Raw genomic sequence first — 17418 nt, 5'->3', positions numbered from 1 at the left:
GAATTCTTTTCTTTAAAGTTTGTATTCCTAGACAAAAATAAAATAAAAAGTTAAATAAATAAAGCTGTGAAATTCCATGATAGTGGGGATAAAAATATTGTGTTTTTGTACATTATATTAGTATACTATAACATCCCATACATTCATTTTTGGGTATATTCATAAATACCTATGTTTAAAAGAAAATAAAGTGTACCCTCCTTTAAGTTCCCTAGTATAGTATTTCATAAAATCTTATATAGCGATTTTGTTACTAGCAGAAATTTTGTTACTGGAAAATGCTCGCTAAAGTGGTTAAATTTAAAAAGCAAAAGACATAGTTGAGGCTGAAATGGGGGTTGGGAGATGCCCTTGCTCCCTCTATTCCTCCTCCTTCCCTAGGCTTGGTCAATAGGACCATTGGACTGCCAGGTAACCCCTGCTTTCTGGGGAGGAATGAGCCATGCTAGCTTAGCTCTTCCCTGGGGAAAATGAGTTTAAGCCCAAACTTCAAACTCAAAAGAAAAAGAAATCTTAAATACAAGTATCTTCCTGTTCTTTTCAAATCACCCCCATGAATTCTGTTGAAAAGCTTCAATCATCTTCCCATTTAATCAATATTTCATTTTATTTTGTTTGGCAAATGTCTTGTGAGGACTGACATACTCTATGTCTTCTCCTTGACTTTAAATCTTTTTTCTACTTTATTTAAACATATTTAAATAATTTATATTTTATACTTTATATTTTATACTTTATATATGTGTGTGTAGCATGGTGCCTGCGGCCTCCTAGAGGTTATGGAGTATTTGTTTAGATCACGTAGCCACTGAGCAAGCACTTTCTGCAGCTGGAAGATAAACAGAACCCTTCCATGCACACTTCTCAAGAAAAAAAAAAACAAAACAGTTTGTCATAAAATTTAAGGTTCGAAGTAAATTGCAGTTGTTTAATAATCAGAGTGAGACCTTTAAGCTTTAATGGAAGGTGCTGAATAGAATGTAGAACCTCCCTCCATGCAGGCACTGGCAAAATTCCACTTTGGCTCTCATTTTTTAATGGAACATCAGAATGGAGTAAGTGACAGTGATTGTAAAATACACATCAAAAAATGTCAGCTTTAAAATTACTTTTGAACAAAATTAACAAAGGTGATTAATATTTAACTCATGGCCATGTGAATAAATTCAAGATCGTGTGAATTAGCCAGACAACTCAGAGGGAAGCAAAAGTTTATCATGGACGATTTTATCAAGAATTATTTCTATAAGCACCATGTCCAAACCTATCAAATATCAAATTCCTACATGTTTGTGATGTAGGCACATCCTTAGTAATGAAAATTATCTCATTTATTAACAAAGTAAAAATCATTAACTAATGATGGGGTTTGGAGCTTTTTGTTTCTAGGGGTCAGTCACTCCCAGAAACACACCAACCAGGGCCATATAAGTAAAATCAAGTTAATTTAGTAGGGCTCTAAATGAAGATTTGGAAACACAAAGTCTAATTAGTACTGTAATGAATAAAGGATAGATGTCCTTCTGTTCTCTAGTATGAACATTCTATTTTCCTTTTCCCAAGAGGTACATATGTGAACTCTCACTAAGGAGCAGGCTCTGAATTGTTGTTGAGAATGGAGCTTAATATAGGTTTAAAAATTTGATGTAAGAATTAAATATTTTTATGAAAAATGGATCATTACAACCATATCTAATGTAGTAGCTTCTTTTCTTTGAAATATAATTAATTTACTACTCCTGGATGAAATTTATATATGAATAGTTCCTTCAGGTATTATTTATATTTGTATGATTTTGTAGTAAGAAGGAGAGTCATGTTATTTTTGTTATCTGGAACAGAGTTTACCAAGGTTGACCTTTTCATTATTCACTAATTTTTTTCTAGCAATTCCCATTGTGGTTTCTACTATAGATTTTTTTTTCAATATTCAAAAGAATGTGTTTCTTAATTTCAAGTAGGATAGATCTAGCATGGATATTTATAAGAGATTTGCAGAAGGACAGACACTATGAAAAGAAGGAAAGTTGAGAGAGAGGGAAAGAGAGGATCAGCTATAAGAGATCACAAGGAAAAAAAGTGGAAGTCAGGGAGGCTGGAAAAAAGGGAAAGAGACTAAGCATGGGGTGGAGGTGGGCACAGTTAGATTGACAAAGATGAGCAGAAACGAAGACACTGAGCACAACCTAACGTGGAAAGTCTCGGAGACAGAAACACCAATAGGAGGGGAAAATATACCCACTGAGGGGAAACAAAACACAACAGTCATGGATACCAACACAAACACAGAACTTCATCAAATAATATGGGTCATATTGTAGTTTTTGATTTTTAAAATTACTATGACAAAATACTTTTTAAGAGCATGTGGCTGTTTTATGACTACTATCATAAGTGCCAATTTTATTTCTTTACCCGAATGCAGATATTTGGTCCATAGACCTAGGTTCCTTTCTCAGTTCCCTGAACTAAAATACTAGAAACCTACAGATATGCACAAGGTCTTTGCTATGAAACAGAATTGCCTGATACTTGGAATGCTCCCATTTGTCCTTCTCTACTTCATCAGATCGTGTCATGAATCATCTCACAGAACTTGCTGCCACGCTGGAATAACATTTTTTTTTAAAGATTTTATTTATTTATTCATGTGTGAAGGAGAGAGAGAGAGAGAGAATGAGAGAGAGAGAGAGAGAGAGAGAGAGGCAGAGACACAGGCAGAGGGAGAAGCAGGCTCCATGCAGTGAGCCTGATGTGGGATTTGATCCTGGGTCTCCAGGATCATGCCCTGGGCTGAAGGCAGGCACTTAACCGCTGAGCCACCCAGGGATCCCTGGAATAACATTTAAAAGTAAGAACAAGGGTTAAAATAGTGAAGTGCTGAGATAGTAGGAATCATTTGCTTGAGTATATTGTTATAATCATGTGTATATAACTGTATGTGTAACGTCTCTCTCCGTGTGTATGTGTAAGTACATATGTGTACACACACAAATATGCAAAATGCTTTATCAGCCAACTATCCTAGTGAATCAGAAGTAACTTGCTTTGAAAGGCTGCCCCTGATTTAGAAACACTCGACTACAAATGAAGCCTACCAGTACTACCCATCATTTCCTGTAGCCCAACCCCTTCTACATGCACTGTGCCTTCCTTGCTATCCACCACCAGAGCTTCTAAGGAGCCACTTCCTGGCCACCTCTGTCCTCAGGCCACACCAATGCAGAAAGGCTTGATCCCACCTTGGCTTTACTGTCTCCCATCCTAGCAGGCTGTCCAACCTCCTGGGCCACTCACAGGATGCCCTTACCTTTTCATTCACCAGTGGAGGTAGGAGTGAGTGACTATTTTGCCAGTGCCTTCATTCAAATTTAACATTCTAATGTGTAAATTTTTTTTTTTAAAATTCATATTCTCATTCAGAATATTATAAAACTGTGCTGCCCTGACAATACCAAAGTAACTGGGAACCCAGTTCTGAGCCAGGGTTCCACTCATTTCATGTGGACAGTAGTGCTTCAGGGCATGGGAGGGCTCCGGATACTCATTTCACCATTTGATCCACATATTAGTTGGGTGGGCTTCTGGGAACTGTGTTATAAGTCATTTATAAGGATGATTCCATGATTAATAAGTATCATGAGGTTAAAAACCTGTTTGCAGGCTTGGTCTACAGTGTTGTCAAGATATCATCCTGCCTTTGTTTTAGATATAGAAATAAACTGAATGTCAAAGCTTAATTCGCTAAAGCACAAAATAAAAAATATATATAAAGACATTTGGATCTAATAGTACAAGTTTTCTTCTAATACATGATTTTTTATTGCTTTTAAAAATATGGGGCAATCTTGTTCAGGATGGGCAAGTGGAAATGGGTTTAAAGTAATGGAGGGAATTGGGCTTCATATACATTCAAGGGACAAGCTCTGTTTTTATCTGTCCCTTTTCCATTGACCCACTCACAAGCCACTCAAACCCACAGCAGGCCAAGAACTATGCTGATGGAAGAGTTTGCCATTCAGTCTCATTTTACCCATCTTTACAGAGTGCCTGCTTTTTGCCCATAGGAATTGCCTGGGCAGATACATTCTTATCCTTCCAACTCAAGGCAAACCCTCACCACTATTACCTGCTCATTCCTTGTGCTCTCTTACATAAATCTATTTTATAGGAATCATCACACCGTGTTTTCATGACCTTTAGGCTATTTCAAAAGTTGTAAGTTCTTGTCTTATTCCAGTGCCTTCTGTAGCACTCAGACCGCATTTATGCCAAGTTTTTCATTTTTTCCTTATATGCATCAGGCACTGTTCTAGATTTGAGGATATCATCAATGAAATGAAAGATAACAATTCCTGCTGTCAGAAAGCAACAATGCCATGAAAAGAGACAGATTAAAAACAAAGTAACAAGTAGTTGTACCACGTTTTAAAAGGTAGTCTATCTTTTATTTCCACCAAAAATAAAACAGGGAAGGAGAATAGAGAAAGCTGAGAAATGAGGGCTTAGTATTCGAAAGGCTGAGGTCAGGGAAGGCCTTGCTGACAAGGAGGCATTTGAGTAAAGACTTGAAGTAAGAAAGGGAGCGAGACATGCAACTCTGCAAGGAACAGCATTCTAGGCACAGGGAACAGCATGTAAAGGCCTGAAGCATCAGCAGTCTTATCTAGGGAGGCGCATGGGCATACAAGGGGCAATGGAAAGGTCAAAGAGACCAGGTCAGATTAAGAATTTTGTCTTTCTTTTGAGAAAAGGGAAACCTATCAGGACGTTTTGAGAAGAGGGGTGACATGGTCTGGCTTCACATTAACAAGACCATTCTGGCTGCCTTGTGGAGTGAACTGCAGGTTGCTAAAGGGACAGACGTAAGGAAACCAGTGAGGAGGTTGCTTTAAAACCTGATGGGTTGGAAGCCTAGTAATAGCAGTGGGCATGGTGAGAAATGGTCAGATTGTGGATTTCTCTTGAAATTCAAGCCATAAGAATGTCAGAGAGATTGCATACTGGGTATGAGGGGAAAAGTCAAGGAGGCTCCAGGACTTTGTGCTTCCCCAATTACTAATACGGGCAAGGCTGTGGATGTGTCCTGCTTATAGAAGTTGTGCTTTCAATTTTGGATGATTACTTTTGAGATATACTTGAGGCATCTTTTTGGAGATGCTGACTATACAGCTGGAGATACAAGTTTGAAGTTTAGGGAAGAAAGATTTATTTTCCTGTAGATGTACTAAAAGCCTAAATGAGATCATCGAAGGATCACCAGCTAAAAGGGTCAAGGACACACCTGGAGGGATCCAGTGTTTAGCGTTTGGGATATTGAGGAGGAACTAGCAATGAGAACTAAGAATATACGAAGACGTAGGAGGAAATCAGGAAGTGAACTGCAGGTTGCTAGGAAGCCAAGATTTAAAAAAAAATGATCATGGAAAAATGAACCCGCCAGTCCTTACTTCAAGGAACCTAGAGCTTAGTGACTCTGCAGGACAGGTTGCAGGATTTGTGTTAACTTCCACTTACAAAGACAGAGGGTCCCCCAGAAGATTGGAGCAATCACCACAAATACCGTGGGGAGTCTGGAGTCTAAATTCTCCCCATTCTCATAGGAGTGACGTGGAAGAATGGAGTTTCTTCTGTGACTCCCACACAGGAAAGAAGGTGGAGAGTGTGCCCTCAGAGACATATTGCAATCATTTCCCTACATAGGTTCACTTCCCTGGCCCTGATTTTGAAAGGAGTCCCTAGAACAGACCCCTACCCCACCTTTGAGAACAATCTCTATGTATGCCTCCCCTGAAGATGAGACTGTGCTCTGGGCCCCAGGCTGAGAACCAAGATTAGGATCTTTAAAGAAAACCCACATTTAAAAGCCATTCTTTATTGACACTGTCTGCCCCAGCCTTGGATTTCTTCTAAGCGTCCACATGTCCAGCTGTGGCTTTACTTTCTGACCTTGTGGCATGAGGCTACTCCTGTCCAGAGACTCACTTGACTGATCCCTTCATACCAACATAAAAATATGATTTTTCTATTCCAGTTCTGGTTTCTCTTCCTGACTGAAAATGACCAAGTGAAACCAAAGGAGGAGTTAAGAGAATAAAGAGCACCTCATTTTTATGTTTGACATTTTGATAAAATATATTTCTTGTAGGAGTTTTGCTGCCTAAAAGGTCTTGACTTTAAGGGGACAGAACTAGGGAAAGAGTCTAAAAATTTGGAAACAAAGAAGTGTGGGCACTATATGAAAATAGTTAAAGAGAATCAACATTAAATAGAAATTCCTTTACAATGAGTTACTAACTACATTATTTATTCTAAAAACAAACATTGGTAGACAACGTAAAATAAAGTATTTTTTGAGTAACATCATGTACTAGGGACAAAATGGTGAATAAAATGGATTCTTTGTCCTTAAAAAGCTCATTTAAAAAAGTGTATCAAAAAGACAGAATTGTATGTGACTAATTAAAATTTTTTAGTTTTTAGCTTTTTTTTTTTTTTTTAATTTTCCCCAAACTCTAAACTTGAAAGCAGGGGATCTGCTTTCTTTTGAATGGGTGGACAGATGGATGAATGAATAATAAAATAGCTATGATTCAACATAATAAGTGCTTTAACACAGACAAGAAAAGAAGTACTTTGAGTACACAATGGAAAAAAGTATTAGTCAGCCTGGGAGGTCACAGGGACAGTTATTGGAGGAGATGACATTAGTCATTCGCTTTAAAGAGTAAGTATGAATCCCAAATGGGAAAAGATGAAGGAAAGAGTTTTGCCAGGAGTAGACTATCACAGAGTTGACATGGAAAGAACATTTTATAAAAAGAAGAATAAGCAATAGCTTTAGGAATGGATTTTCCTATAGGAAATAGTATGGTGGGAAGATTAAGAAAACAAAATGTGAAGACAAAGGTGATTAGGAAAAAAAAATGCTAAAAAGAAAAAAAATGCTTTAAAAAAGGGTGCATGGGCCGCCAGCACCCCAGCTCGGTGCAGCAGGCCCCGCGGTCAGAAAGGGGCCGCCCCCTCGCCCATCACACAACGTGTGTGTGTAGGGGGAATCTGGATGGCTCAGTCAGTGAAGCATCCAACACTTGATTTTAGCTCAGGTCATAATCTCAGGTTCCTGAGATGGAGCCTGGAGTGGGCCTCCGTGCTCACCAGGGAGTCTGCTTAAGGATCTCTCTCTTCTCCCCACCAGCCCACTCTCTCTCTCTCTCTCTTCTCTCTAAGATAAATAGGTAAATCTTTTTTTAAAAGGGGGGGTAAATGCTTTCTCCTTCAAAAGGAGAAAATAAACAAGGAGAAGGATTGTGCAAGGAAAACAAGATCAGGTGCAAAGGTAGTCAAGGGGAGGTTCAATGGTAAGGACGAACTCAGAAGATAGGTGTGAATAAAGCAAGACGTTAAATGTTAGATGTTATTTTGGGACGGGGATGGAGGGCAGTTAGATGAATTCGGGGGCCAGGATTGAAAGTGCTAAGTTTCTTTAGCCAAGAAGGCAGCAAAACTTGACATTTAAACACCTCTCCACAGTCACACACCGGCCACTGACAGAACCTCCAGAACCCAGGACTACCGTTAACCCAGTGTTCTTTCTACCACTTGAATCTTTCAAATCCTAAGTAAGGGTCTGCATGAGCATCATGAGAAATCACCCACTGTGAAGAATGAAGACTCAAGCACATCATGTTTTGGTTGTGGGAGCTGACCTGTCAACACTGTAGGACATACTTATTTCAGTTCACACTTTACGCAGAAAAAATATCGTTAAGATGTCGAAAACACCATTTTTGCAGACATACTATGCAATTGAAATGGGACTTCATATAGGGATATCGTTTACCTAAAAGGTAACAACCAAGAGATGAAGTGTTCTGCCTGAAGGTTAAAGTCGACGTCCTTCTTCAAGAAGGATGAGTCAAAACAAGCAATAGTGTTAAATAATTCTGTTGCATTAGAGGTGCTCAAGAGCACATTAGCAGGAGAAACTGCTTACCAGAGGGAACAAATATACTGTGAAGGGCCCGAGCAAGTTAGAAGGAAGCTCAGCATATTAGTTACCAATATGTCAAAGTGACAAGGCAATCATCTGACCGATGGGAGTTGATAGAGATTCTGGATTTTGCTTGAGACACAATCATTAAAAACTTGGAGAACACACTCTGCATGTGTCATCTGTGGAGGCATATAAAATGATCCTTAAAAGGCATCCTTACATGGCACTCCTGGGTGTCTGAGCAGTTGAGCACCTGGCTTCTACCCAGGGCGTGATCCCAGGGTCCCAGGACCGAGTCCGACATCAGGCTCCCCACAGGAAGCCTGCCTCTCCCTTTACCTGTGTCTCTGCCTCTCCGTGTCTCTCATGAATAAATAAATAAATACATAAATAAATAAATAAATAAATAAATAAATAAATAGCAAGCATCCTTACATATTTTCTCTATCTAATGATATGCAAAAAAATATTTAAGGCAGATCTGGTTGATTTCAAACACTTCCTAGAGGTCAAAACTAAGAGTCACAAGAGACCAAGGCTTCTCCTTTTGCTACACTACTGTTAAAATTGTTCAGTATTCTGCTTCTTTTCATCAAACAGAAATTCAAACAAGCAGTTAATAGCAGCTCTAGGTTCTGGAGGCCTGTCAGTGGTTAACGGTGACCTAGGGGAGGTGTTCAAATGTCAAGTCCTGCTGCCTTCTGGGCTGAGGAATCTTCTGTGCAGCAAAAAATCATTAACATTAACCCAAGAATTCACAAACTAAGAAAATCCCAAAGAAATCCAAACATTTGACTTTCCTGCCAATTCACACCATTGAAAATTAGCAGCAGAGAGAAGAGCTTCTCCAAGTAAGTAGTAAAGTCTAAGCCAGCACTTCTCAAACTTTAGTATATCTGTTAGTAGTTTTGTGATGTATTAAAAGGCAGAAGTAGTCTGGGATGGGTGCTAAGCATACTGGCATTCTGAGTAGCCAGGGCTCAGGTCACATTTGATCCTCAGGTTGGAGGTGGTCCCTCCCTCTACATGCCGGTAGTACTTCTCTCACTTCACCCACAGTGACATTATCACATAACTCCCTGGGCTTGTTACACTAATACCATTAATTTTCTGTCTACTGAGAAATTTTACTCTGGATATTTACTTAGAAGCTCCATAATATTTTTCTGAAATGCAGACATTATAAAGTAGGACATAAACAATTAAGTTGGGCAATGCTCCATCCCATGTAATCATAATTTTATATATAATATATACTATATAGACAGATATATATATGGTGTGTACAAACTGGCAAATACACAGCCATTCAGTCTCTAAGTTCAACGTGCTGTGAAGGGACAGGACCCCAATGTTGCCCCATTTCTAAATGCCTGTCGTCAGCCTTAGGTGGATGTTAAGTGGCACACACCTCCCATGCTACAAAATCAGTCTTTGAAGTAAAAGGTCCATGGTTGACTATCACCTAGGATGTAGTATTTTGAAAGGAAAAACAAATAAAGAATACACATATTTGTATAATCTCCTGATACTTTAATATAGACTTAAAATTACATGGTCAATTCATGGGGAAAAAAAAACCTAGAAAGAAAGGACAATGGCCTCTTTATAATTGGCACTATGGTAAATAAAGAAAAGGTACTGGGGTTAGTTAGCTGATATATTTAAACTTGATTTATTAATTCAATGATAAAGTTCAGATAAATATTTCTCCCAAAAGTGGATGATGAATTGGAATGCTGATGTGTTCATATGGGTTCATCAGTTTTAACAAATATACTGCTCTGCTCTAGTGGAGGGGTACAGATATGGGGGAGGCTATTTGTGTTGGGGAACGAGGCCTATGGGGAGTCCCTGTACCTTCCACCTTCTGCTCAGTTATTCTGCGGACCTAAAACTGCTCTAAAAAGTAAAAAAAAAAAAAAAAACTGTACTGGTCGTACAGTAGTGGAAAATAAGACAGTGGCTGCAGTGGGTACCAGGAAGCATGGGATGTGCCCTGGACCACATACAGGACCTAAGTTTTACTTTTAGTTCAGTCACTTATTACTCAGATACCTTGTATAAAGCACTTAACTTCCCCAAACTTGGCTCATGAGTTAAATGTGGCTAATTCCCTTTGTCCTGGCTACCCCCCAGGTGGCTTGTGTGGATCCAATTAGACACTGCTTGTTCTTTCAGCCACTCACTCAAGAGGTACCTATTGAAGCCCCACTCAATAGTAGGTTCAGTGCTCAATGCTATTAAAAGCTACAAAGGAAAAAAAAGCTACATAAATACATAAACATGTGATAGAATTATAGCTAATGGGATTTTCTCATTAAATAAAACTCTTTTTAAAATTTAATTCTTGTTGGAAGTCTCCCTAATCTATTTCAAGACACTCTCTTACCATAGTAAGTAAACAATATTATCTTTTTGGAGGGTTAACTCATCTTAGGCCTCAATGTCACATGTCCAGCAACAGCCTACCCGTTACGCAGAGGTGAGGATGAGGAAGGTGGAGAGCGGGCGATGAACAAGGATGCCTCAGGCACCCTCACATGGACACTTCTCTCCTACATCCAATCCTAATCATCAGCTGCCTTAATTATCAGTCCCACTTGCCCCCAAAGTGGCCTACAAGAAAATGAGTTTTCTTTAAGGTGTCAGGTTTTTGGATTCTAATTTATAGGCTTGGTAATAAGATTTAGGAAGGCATATCGCTAACATGAATGTTGCAGATACATTATAAAAATCTAAAACATGAACTAAGTCCTGCATTTGGAAATCATAGCAATGAAAGGAAAAAAGAGTCTTTCTTCCTTCTTTTATCTAACCTTGTAATTACAGCAACTGATTTCCTTTAACCTGGATGATGGATTTGTGGAACACTTTATTTTAGAAAGCCGCTCAGGTCCCTTTTATTTCCTTTAGTTGTCATCTCCAGAAATCTCTGTGCAACAAGTAGTGGCAATAAAATCATACTTATTGAAAGAAATTCTATTTCCCCTCAAAATTGTGAATAAAGCTATTAAGTATTAAGTAAAATGTTGTTTTCAAAATATTTTTTGTTTATTTGAGAGCAAGAGAGAGAGAGAGCATGAGTAGAGTGAGGGGCAGAGGGAGGAAACAGACTTCCTGCTGAGCAGGGAGCTCAATCATCCCAGGACTCCGGGATAAAGACCTGGGTAGAAGGCAGATGCTTAACCAACGGAGCCACCCAGACACCTCACGTAAAATATTTAATTGATATAAGAACTCTTGTGAATGAAATAAACCAGAAGAAAAAAGAGAAAGCCATTTAAAAATGTAAGTCACAAATTTTTTCACATGCTAAAGGTTACGATTAAATCTATAGGCTATTGATTACAGATCTTATAAAATGCTTAACATTTTAAAACTTACAAGAAAATGCCAAGTGATACAATTTTTAAATGAAGAAATTACACACAATAAAATAAAGTAGAAAGAGACAACCAAACTGTTCACTACAAAATTTATGACAACACATTGGTGAGCAGCAATAAGGCCGTGAAAGGACAGTGGGATTTGACTCTAATACACTTAAGAGTCTTGAATTCATTTGTGTCTCTAAGTAGTCACATAGGAAAGCCATTTCAGAGGCTAGAATATATTTCCCTAATTAGAGGAAAGGGCTGGACTGGTGTAAAACACTTTGCCAATGCATGAGACAATTACCAATATTAGTAGATGCAATAGCATTCAGATCAGATTAAGGATAATAGTAATAAAAGAAAAGCAGAGACAATACAATGGTCATGATTTAGAAAGACATGAGAATGCCATCTCGACACCACCTGTAACCTGAATTGTGTTGGAGGAAAGACTGGAAATGCTAATAAGGAATGTGATTAAAGGTGGGCCTGTGGTTATAAATTGCTTTTTTAATGGTGATGATAGTAGCTGACATAGAGTATAATAAGAAGATGAGAATGTCACTATCAATTTTTATTAGTGTCATGAACAATATACAGTATATTTAAATTCGCTTCATTTGTATTAGTATTTTTGTAAGTAGTAGCTCTAGAAGCAATAACATGTCCAATGCATTCTAAAAAGAACTAAATAAAGTTGCCAACATTCCCTAGAAAATTGCCGTAACTTTTACACTGGATAAAATGTGCCACATATCCTAAGATACTCGGAATTCAGGCACACAAAAATTCTGGATTCCAGAGCACAACAAATCTGCAGAATCAACTGCAGCAGCAATTGTAGCAAATGGATAAAGTGGTGCAAAAATTTCAAAGACACTAAAAATATAACCTTCTGTATAAATCAAAATGTTTTCCCAAGATTTATATAGAATGATAGTTCAGGTCTATACTTGGGTCAACTTACACCACTTTAAGAAACAATTTGGAACTTATTCAGCCTAAGCATGAACATTCTGTTCAAAATAAGTAATTGTAAAATTAACTAATCAGTAATTTTTATAAACTGATCCTTCTTAAAGAAAAATAGGTGAATTAATTTTGCCTATGAATTTTCCCAGCAATTATCACCAGCTATCTGAGTTGATCTAATGACAAAGTAGGCAAAATTGAATATTTGACCAAAATAAATTGTAGAGAATTAGGGAAATAGGAAACATGATTACTTTTAATCAAAATATCTTCATTTGAATTTCAGAAACCTAAGCTATTGAAAAACAGGCCATAAGGGTTAACATATAGACTTTCAAAACTCCAGCCACTGACAAGATGGACAACAAACCATTTCTTTTTTATTTATATTCTAAATTGTTAGTATTAATTCTGTATGAGGGAAAGCACAGCCTGTTAGTTGAGAAGCTGGCCTGAGTCAGAAGTCTGGACTACTAACTAGCTGCGTAATCTTGGGCTAGTTATTTCACTTTCTTCATCTGAAAATTGGAACTGCCATCATTCCTACCTTATAAGGTTATTGTGAGGGCTACATGAAACAGAAATGTGCCAAAGAAAGCTCAAGAGTATCTGGCACACAACAAGACCTCAATATATATTAGTTTTATTTTAATTGCTAAAGCTAACAGTGTGCTTATGTAGCAATTCTCTATTTCTCCAGGAAGTTTATATTAAACTTTTCCCTACAAAGTCGCTTCTCTCTGCTAATTTCTTCCTTTTTCTCGATGAACTAGATATCTCTCCTTAAGCCAAAACACACACTTATTCATTCCTTCAAAATCCTCTTTTCTTTTTCAAGTTATTTTTCAAGACACATCACTCAAAAAGCCCTGTCCCTCCCAAGAATGGTTTGACTCCCTAAAAAGACTGACTGGAGACAGTCATTTCAACAGCAGGGAAGACTGTGAGTTCCTTAGTCCTTGATTCTGCTTGGACCACCAGGAAACCACCTCCTGATAGGGCAAACATCTCATGTGCTTTAAGACCTTGATCATCTTAAACTTGTCTTGATCATTCTGTAGAGAACATAAAGTCTCCAGATAGGAATTCTAAATGAGCGCAGATTTAAAAAGAAATTAAGCAAGCCAGACCATTCATTTAATCCTGTCCTGATGTGAGGGTGCATTCCCCTTTCTGCTCAAATAATTTAAAATGTAAAATGTGAACTTCCAAATCATGAAATTGAAAGTGTAGCCAGGGCTAGGGACTCCCTACTAACAAATTTCCTCAGACAAGGGCATCAGCATGAAAGCCTATATTCCATTCTGATAGATACATGTTTCGCTAAATAGGTGAACCAAAACTTCGACAAGGTGAATCCTATGAGACATGGAAGTAACTAGGAGAGCCCTTGCTTCTGGAAATTGCAGAACACAGCTGCCTAGAAAAATAACCGTGTAAACTGTTCACGAACATGGTGTAAATTTTGGTATGTGTCAAATGCTGTTATACACTCTCTAGTTTTCAAACATTTCCCTGAGAAACACATATAGACCATTGTTTTCAGAAAGGTGGATTAGATGGTAGGATTGAGACTTTCTGGGTTTGCAATAGCAAACAAGGGACAAGGGACGAAAGACTCATCTTGCTCCCAAAACAATTTCTCTAAAAAATATCACCAGTACAAATATGTATGTCAGCATGTGTTTCTTTTTCAAAATGTACTTTTTTTTTTAATAAACTATGCCTTGACAGGGATTCTGCAGAAAAACAAACAAAACAAAAAAACCAACAACTAATTGGAGTTTATTCTGCAAAACGTATTAGGATGGAATTTCCAAAACATTGTCTGAGGTGCTTTCACAGTATCTAGGGTGGAAATGAACAGACACACTCACAAACCTATTATTTCCCAATGCTTATATTTAAAAATTTATGATAGAATTATCTAAGTATTTAAAACAAAAAGTGGGGAACTTAGGACTTGGGTCATCTTTTAGGCTCACAGATGACAGCTCAATTCTTCACTCATCACCTGGGCACAAATCAACCACATGCGAGTTGTGGACACACAAGCAGCAAGCACTCCACAGAGAAAAGTGGGAAACTGCATTATGGCAAAATGTTGTGTTTTGTTATCAAAATGGAAGCCCTAATTTTTTGAATCAATTATGGATGGCTTTTCCCTTTCTTTTCTCCTTTGGGTATAGGCAAATAAACCTGTTGGCCTATTCCTCCGACTACCACAGGAATCCTCAAGCTTGAAAAGTAAAAACATTCTAATAATCAAAGCTGATCGATACTAGAAAAAGTAATGTGGGGCAAATCTTACCTGAGCTCCTGAATTAGAGAATCTATTGGCACTGTTGACAAAAAGAAAAGGAGAAAAAAATCAGTTTATAAATTTGAAAACTGTATGACTTTTCACCCACCTAGAGATAATGACCAATAAGTGGTTCATACGAACCCGACTTAACTTCCCCCTGGGTGAATTGATCATTTCTGGTTCGGGTACTTTGGAGTGGACACCAGTGGAGAGATGAATATAGCCCAGAATAGATGATGCTGGTTTTAGTGCCTTAGGTGACCCTGGGACCTTGCAGTTGTGGATTGGATTTTCTAAATACCTGTCTCTAAAGACTCATTAAAAACTTATGAGAACACAAAGGTTTTGAATTATATTTTAAGTCAATTTTATTGTTCATAGAAAATTTTCCAAAAGAATTCTAAACTTACATTTTTATTGGCATTAAACAAGTATTTATACAAAACTGGGAAATTTTTTACTAAGTGAATGTGTCCCAAGATTAGTTATGTTCCATAAGTTTCATATGTATAGAAAGAGGAAGATAGGCTTTAACTATGTTAATATCAACATTGTTTTAAAAATAAGAATCTTGTAGAAAAAAGAGCTTTGATTTTTTTCCTGACAACTGATGGGAATTAAAGAAGTTCATGTTTATAAATACCTGCCTACACAAGGACAAGCAGCATATTGAGAAAGACAACAGGTGGTTTTAAAGATTACTCATGCCGCACGAGAAACAGTTGTTTCATTTCTAGAAGAACATTTTGGCTCTATTTAAGGGTGTATATTATGTGCCAAAAGAATTCAAAGTACAAAAAGAATTGCAAATTAAAAGACCTACATTTTTAAAGTATGCTAGAATAGTGTGCTTTTAGAAGTCAAAACAAGGGATTCATATAATCCAAATATAGTCCCTAGAATGCTGGTATTTATGGCAGATGTGAGCTTGTCCTAAATAACAATACAAATCATTTTTTTTTCTTAAACTTGTATTCTATTGAGAAGTTGGCTGCATAAAAATTTAATGCTTAGAACTACTGCATTTCAAATATTAGGATATATGATATAACTTGAAGCAAAATTGTAATATCATGTAAAACTTCTGTTGGGTAGAGAAAATTCCACATTTTGTACAGCATTATTCTGCATTTTAGATATCATAACTAGTGATAACCATGGTTACATCTTAAGTGAAAAAAAAATCATCCTGGAATTTATTAAAAGTTTTGGGATTCTGATTTACTCAGACAGGTGTTATTTCCTTGACCTCAGACAGAAACATAGCTAAGGAAAGGATGTCATTTGATTAGCCACTTCCAAAGGCAAATCTCAAAAATCCTTCCACACAATTGCACGATTGCTTCTTGTCTCAGGTCTTCCTTACACGGCTAACTGGGAGAAGAGTCGGGCGGGGAACAACTATCCAGAGTGTTTTCAGAAGCTATGGTGAAACTACAGTTTTCCATTTAGAACTAAGGGTCACAAAAATATAGCTAATTATAATAAAAGTTATTCTCCTTAAGGGGTATTATTGCCAGTCAATCTTGTTTTCCAGATGTTTAGATCATCAAGGGCCTGTTTATATTTCAATATTACATTACCATCTGTTGGTTACAAAAAGAGAAGGATAACCGGCAAGTTAAACCTTTCAAATATTACTTTGCAGAGCTGCCGGAAATTCCCAGCAGGGACAGACAAAAAACAAACATCATCATTTTACTTGAACTAAGTTTAGATTGGGAGCCACTAAAACCAGATAACATAAAAATCAAAACCTGCTTTGGCAGTAAACTAACAATTCTGTCTTTTCCCTTGGCCATTAAAGGTCACTTTAATAATTTGGAGGTTTCCGTGAAGCAGTCTTCCCTTGCTGCCCTTATGTTGTTTTGCGTGATATTTAATCTACTCATGATTGCATTTTGTAAAAATCTATTATCACATATCATTGGTACTTTTCTGGATCCTTTAGCTCCTGGTTCATAATATTTTACTTCTCAATGCCATGATCCAACGTCCTAGCTTGATTTAAAAAAAAAAAAACAAAACAAAAAAAAAACAAGAGCCCTGAGGAAGTTATAATCATTCTGACTACACATTAGGGACTAAGCATTGGAACTCCCATATTTCATGGTGTGGTGGGCACGGTGTCATGGAACCTGCTTGCTAACTCACCCTTGGTTCCTTTAGAGCGGGTACGCAGCGTTTTATCTTCAGCCTCTGCATCCATCTGTAACATGAACACAAAGTCCTGAGGTCATTCGTTTGACATTGACCAAAAGACGAAAACAAGTTCTGAAAGTCTCGCAAGTTCTGAAAGTCATTATGAAAAACAGAGTAGCCTTCCGTGCTCTTGAGTAGCACCCTGCCTCGGCAGGTATGTAGCTATGACTGTCCTTACAGTCCATGCGTTTTGGAAATACTTTTATAGATGCTGAAACCGGAGGGGACAGTGACAAGAGGGCAGATGTCCTTGTCCATAAGTGTTTGCTAGTCATTCAAACACTTCTGGCATCACAAAGATAGAAAAAGAGGATTGTCTGATTAACAATGGTTGTAAAGGAGATAAAACTTCAAATGCCAAACCAAAAGATTTCAGACTAATTTACTAAAACCTGATTCCTTTGCATTTCTAGACCTTCTCCGATATATATCTGTTTCTAATTCAGGAAAAAGAGTCCCCTGTGTAAAAAAGCAACATGAGGACAAATCCCTGAAATACTCCCATTTCAAAATACCACTGGAGATGTGGATCATCAAATGACATACATTTACTCCCAGAATTCCAG

At 37.6% G+C, this 17418-nt stretch overlaps 1 protein-coding gene across 3 annotated transcripts in view; it reads right to left on the bottom strand.

Moving 5' to 3' along the window:
• Positions 1–17418, bottom strand: part of LOC121498769 (suppression of tumorigenicity 18 protein) — a 123649-nt gene that overhangs the window by 90963 nt on the left and 15268 nt on the right. For all 3 annotated transcript variants that reach the window (XM_041768900.1, XM_041768899.1, XM_041768901.1), the window contains exons 2-3: positions 16805–16859; positions 14657–14687 (exon numbers count right to left, since the gene is read on the bottom strand). In XM_041768900.1, coding sequence (XP_041624834.1) covers positions 14657–14687; positions 16805–16859 — 86 coding nt within the window. The remainder of the gene's footprint in view (positions 1–14656; positions 14688–16804; positions 16860–17418) is intronic.

This window comes from Vulpes lagopus, chromosome 9, assembly GCF_018345385.1.
Source record: "Vulpes lagopus strain Blue_001 chromosome 9, ASM1834538v1, whole genome shotgun sequence".
In the NCBI taxonomy this organism is placed as follows: Eukaryota; Metazoa; Chordata; class Mammalia; order Carnivora; family Canidae; genus Vulpes; species Vulpes lagopus.
The sequence above is the reverse complement of the archived record's forward strand: the minus strand, read 5'-3'. Positions and strand labels throughout refer to the sequence as shown.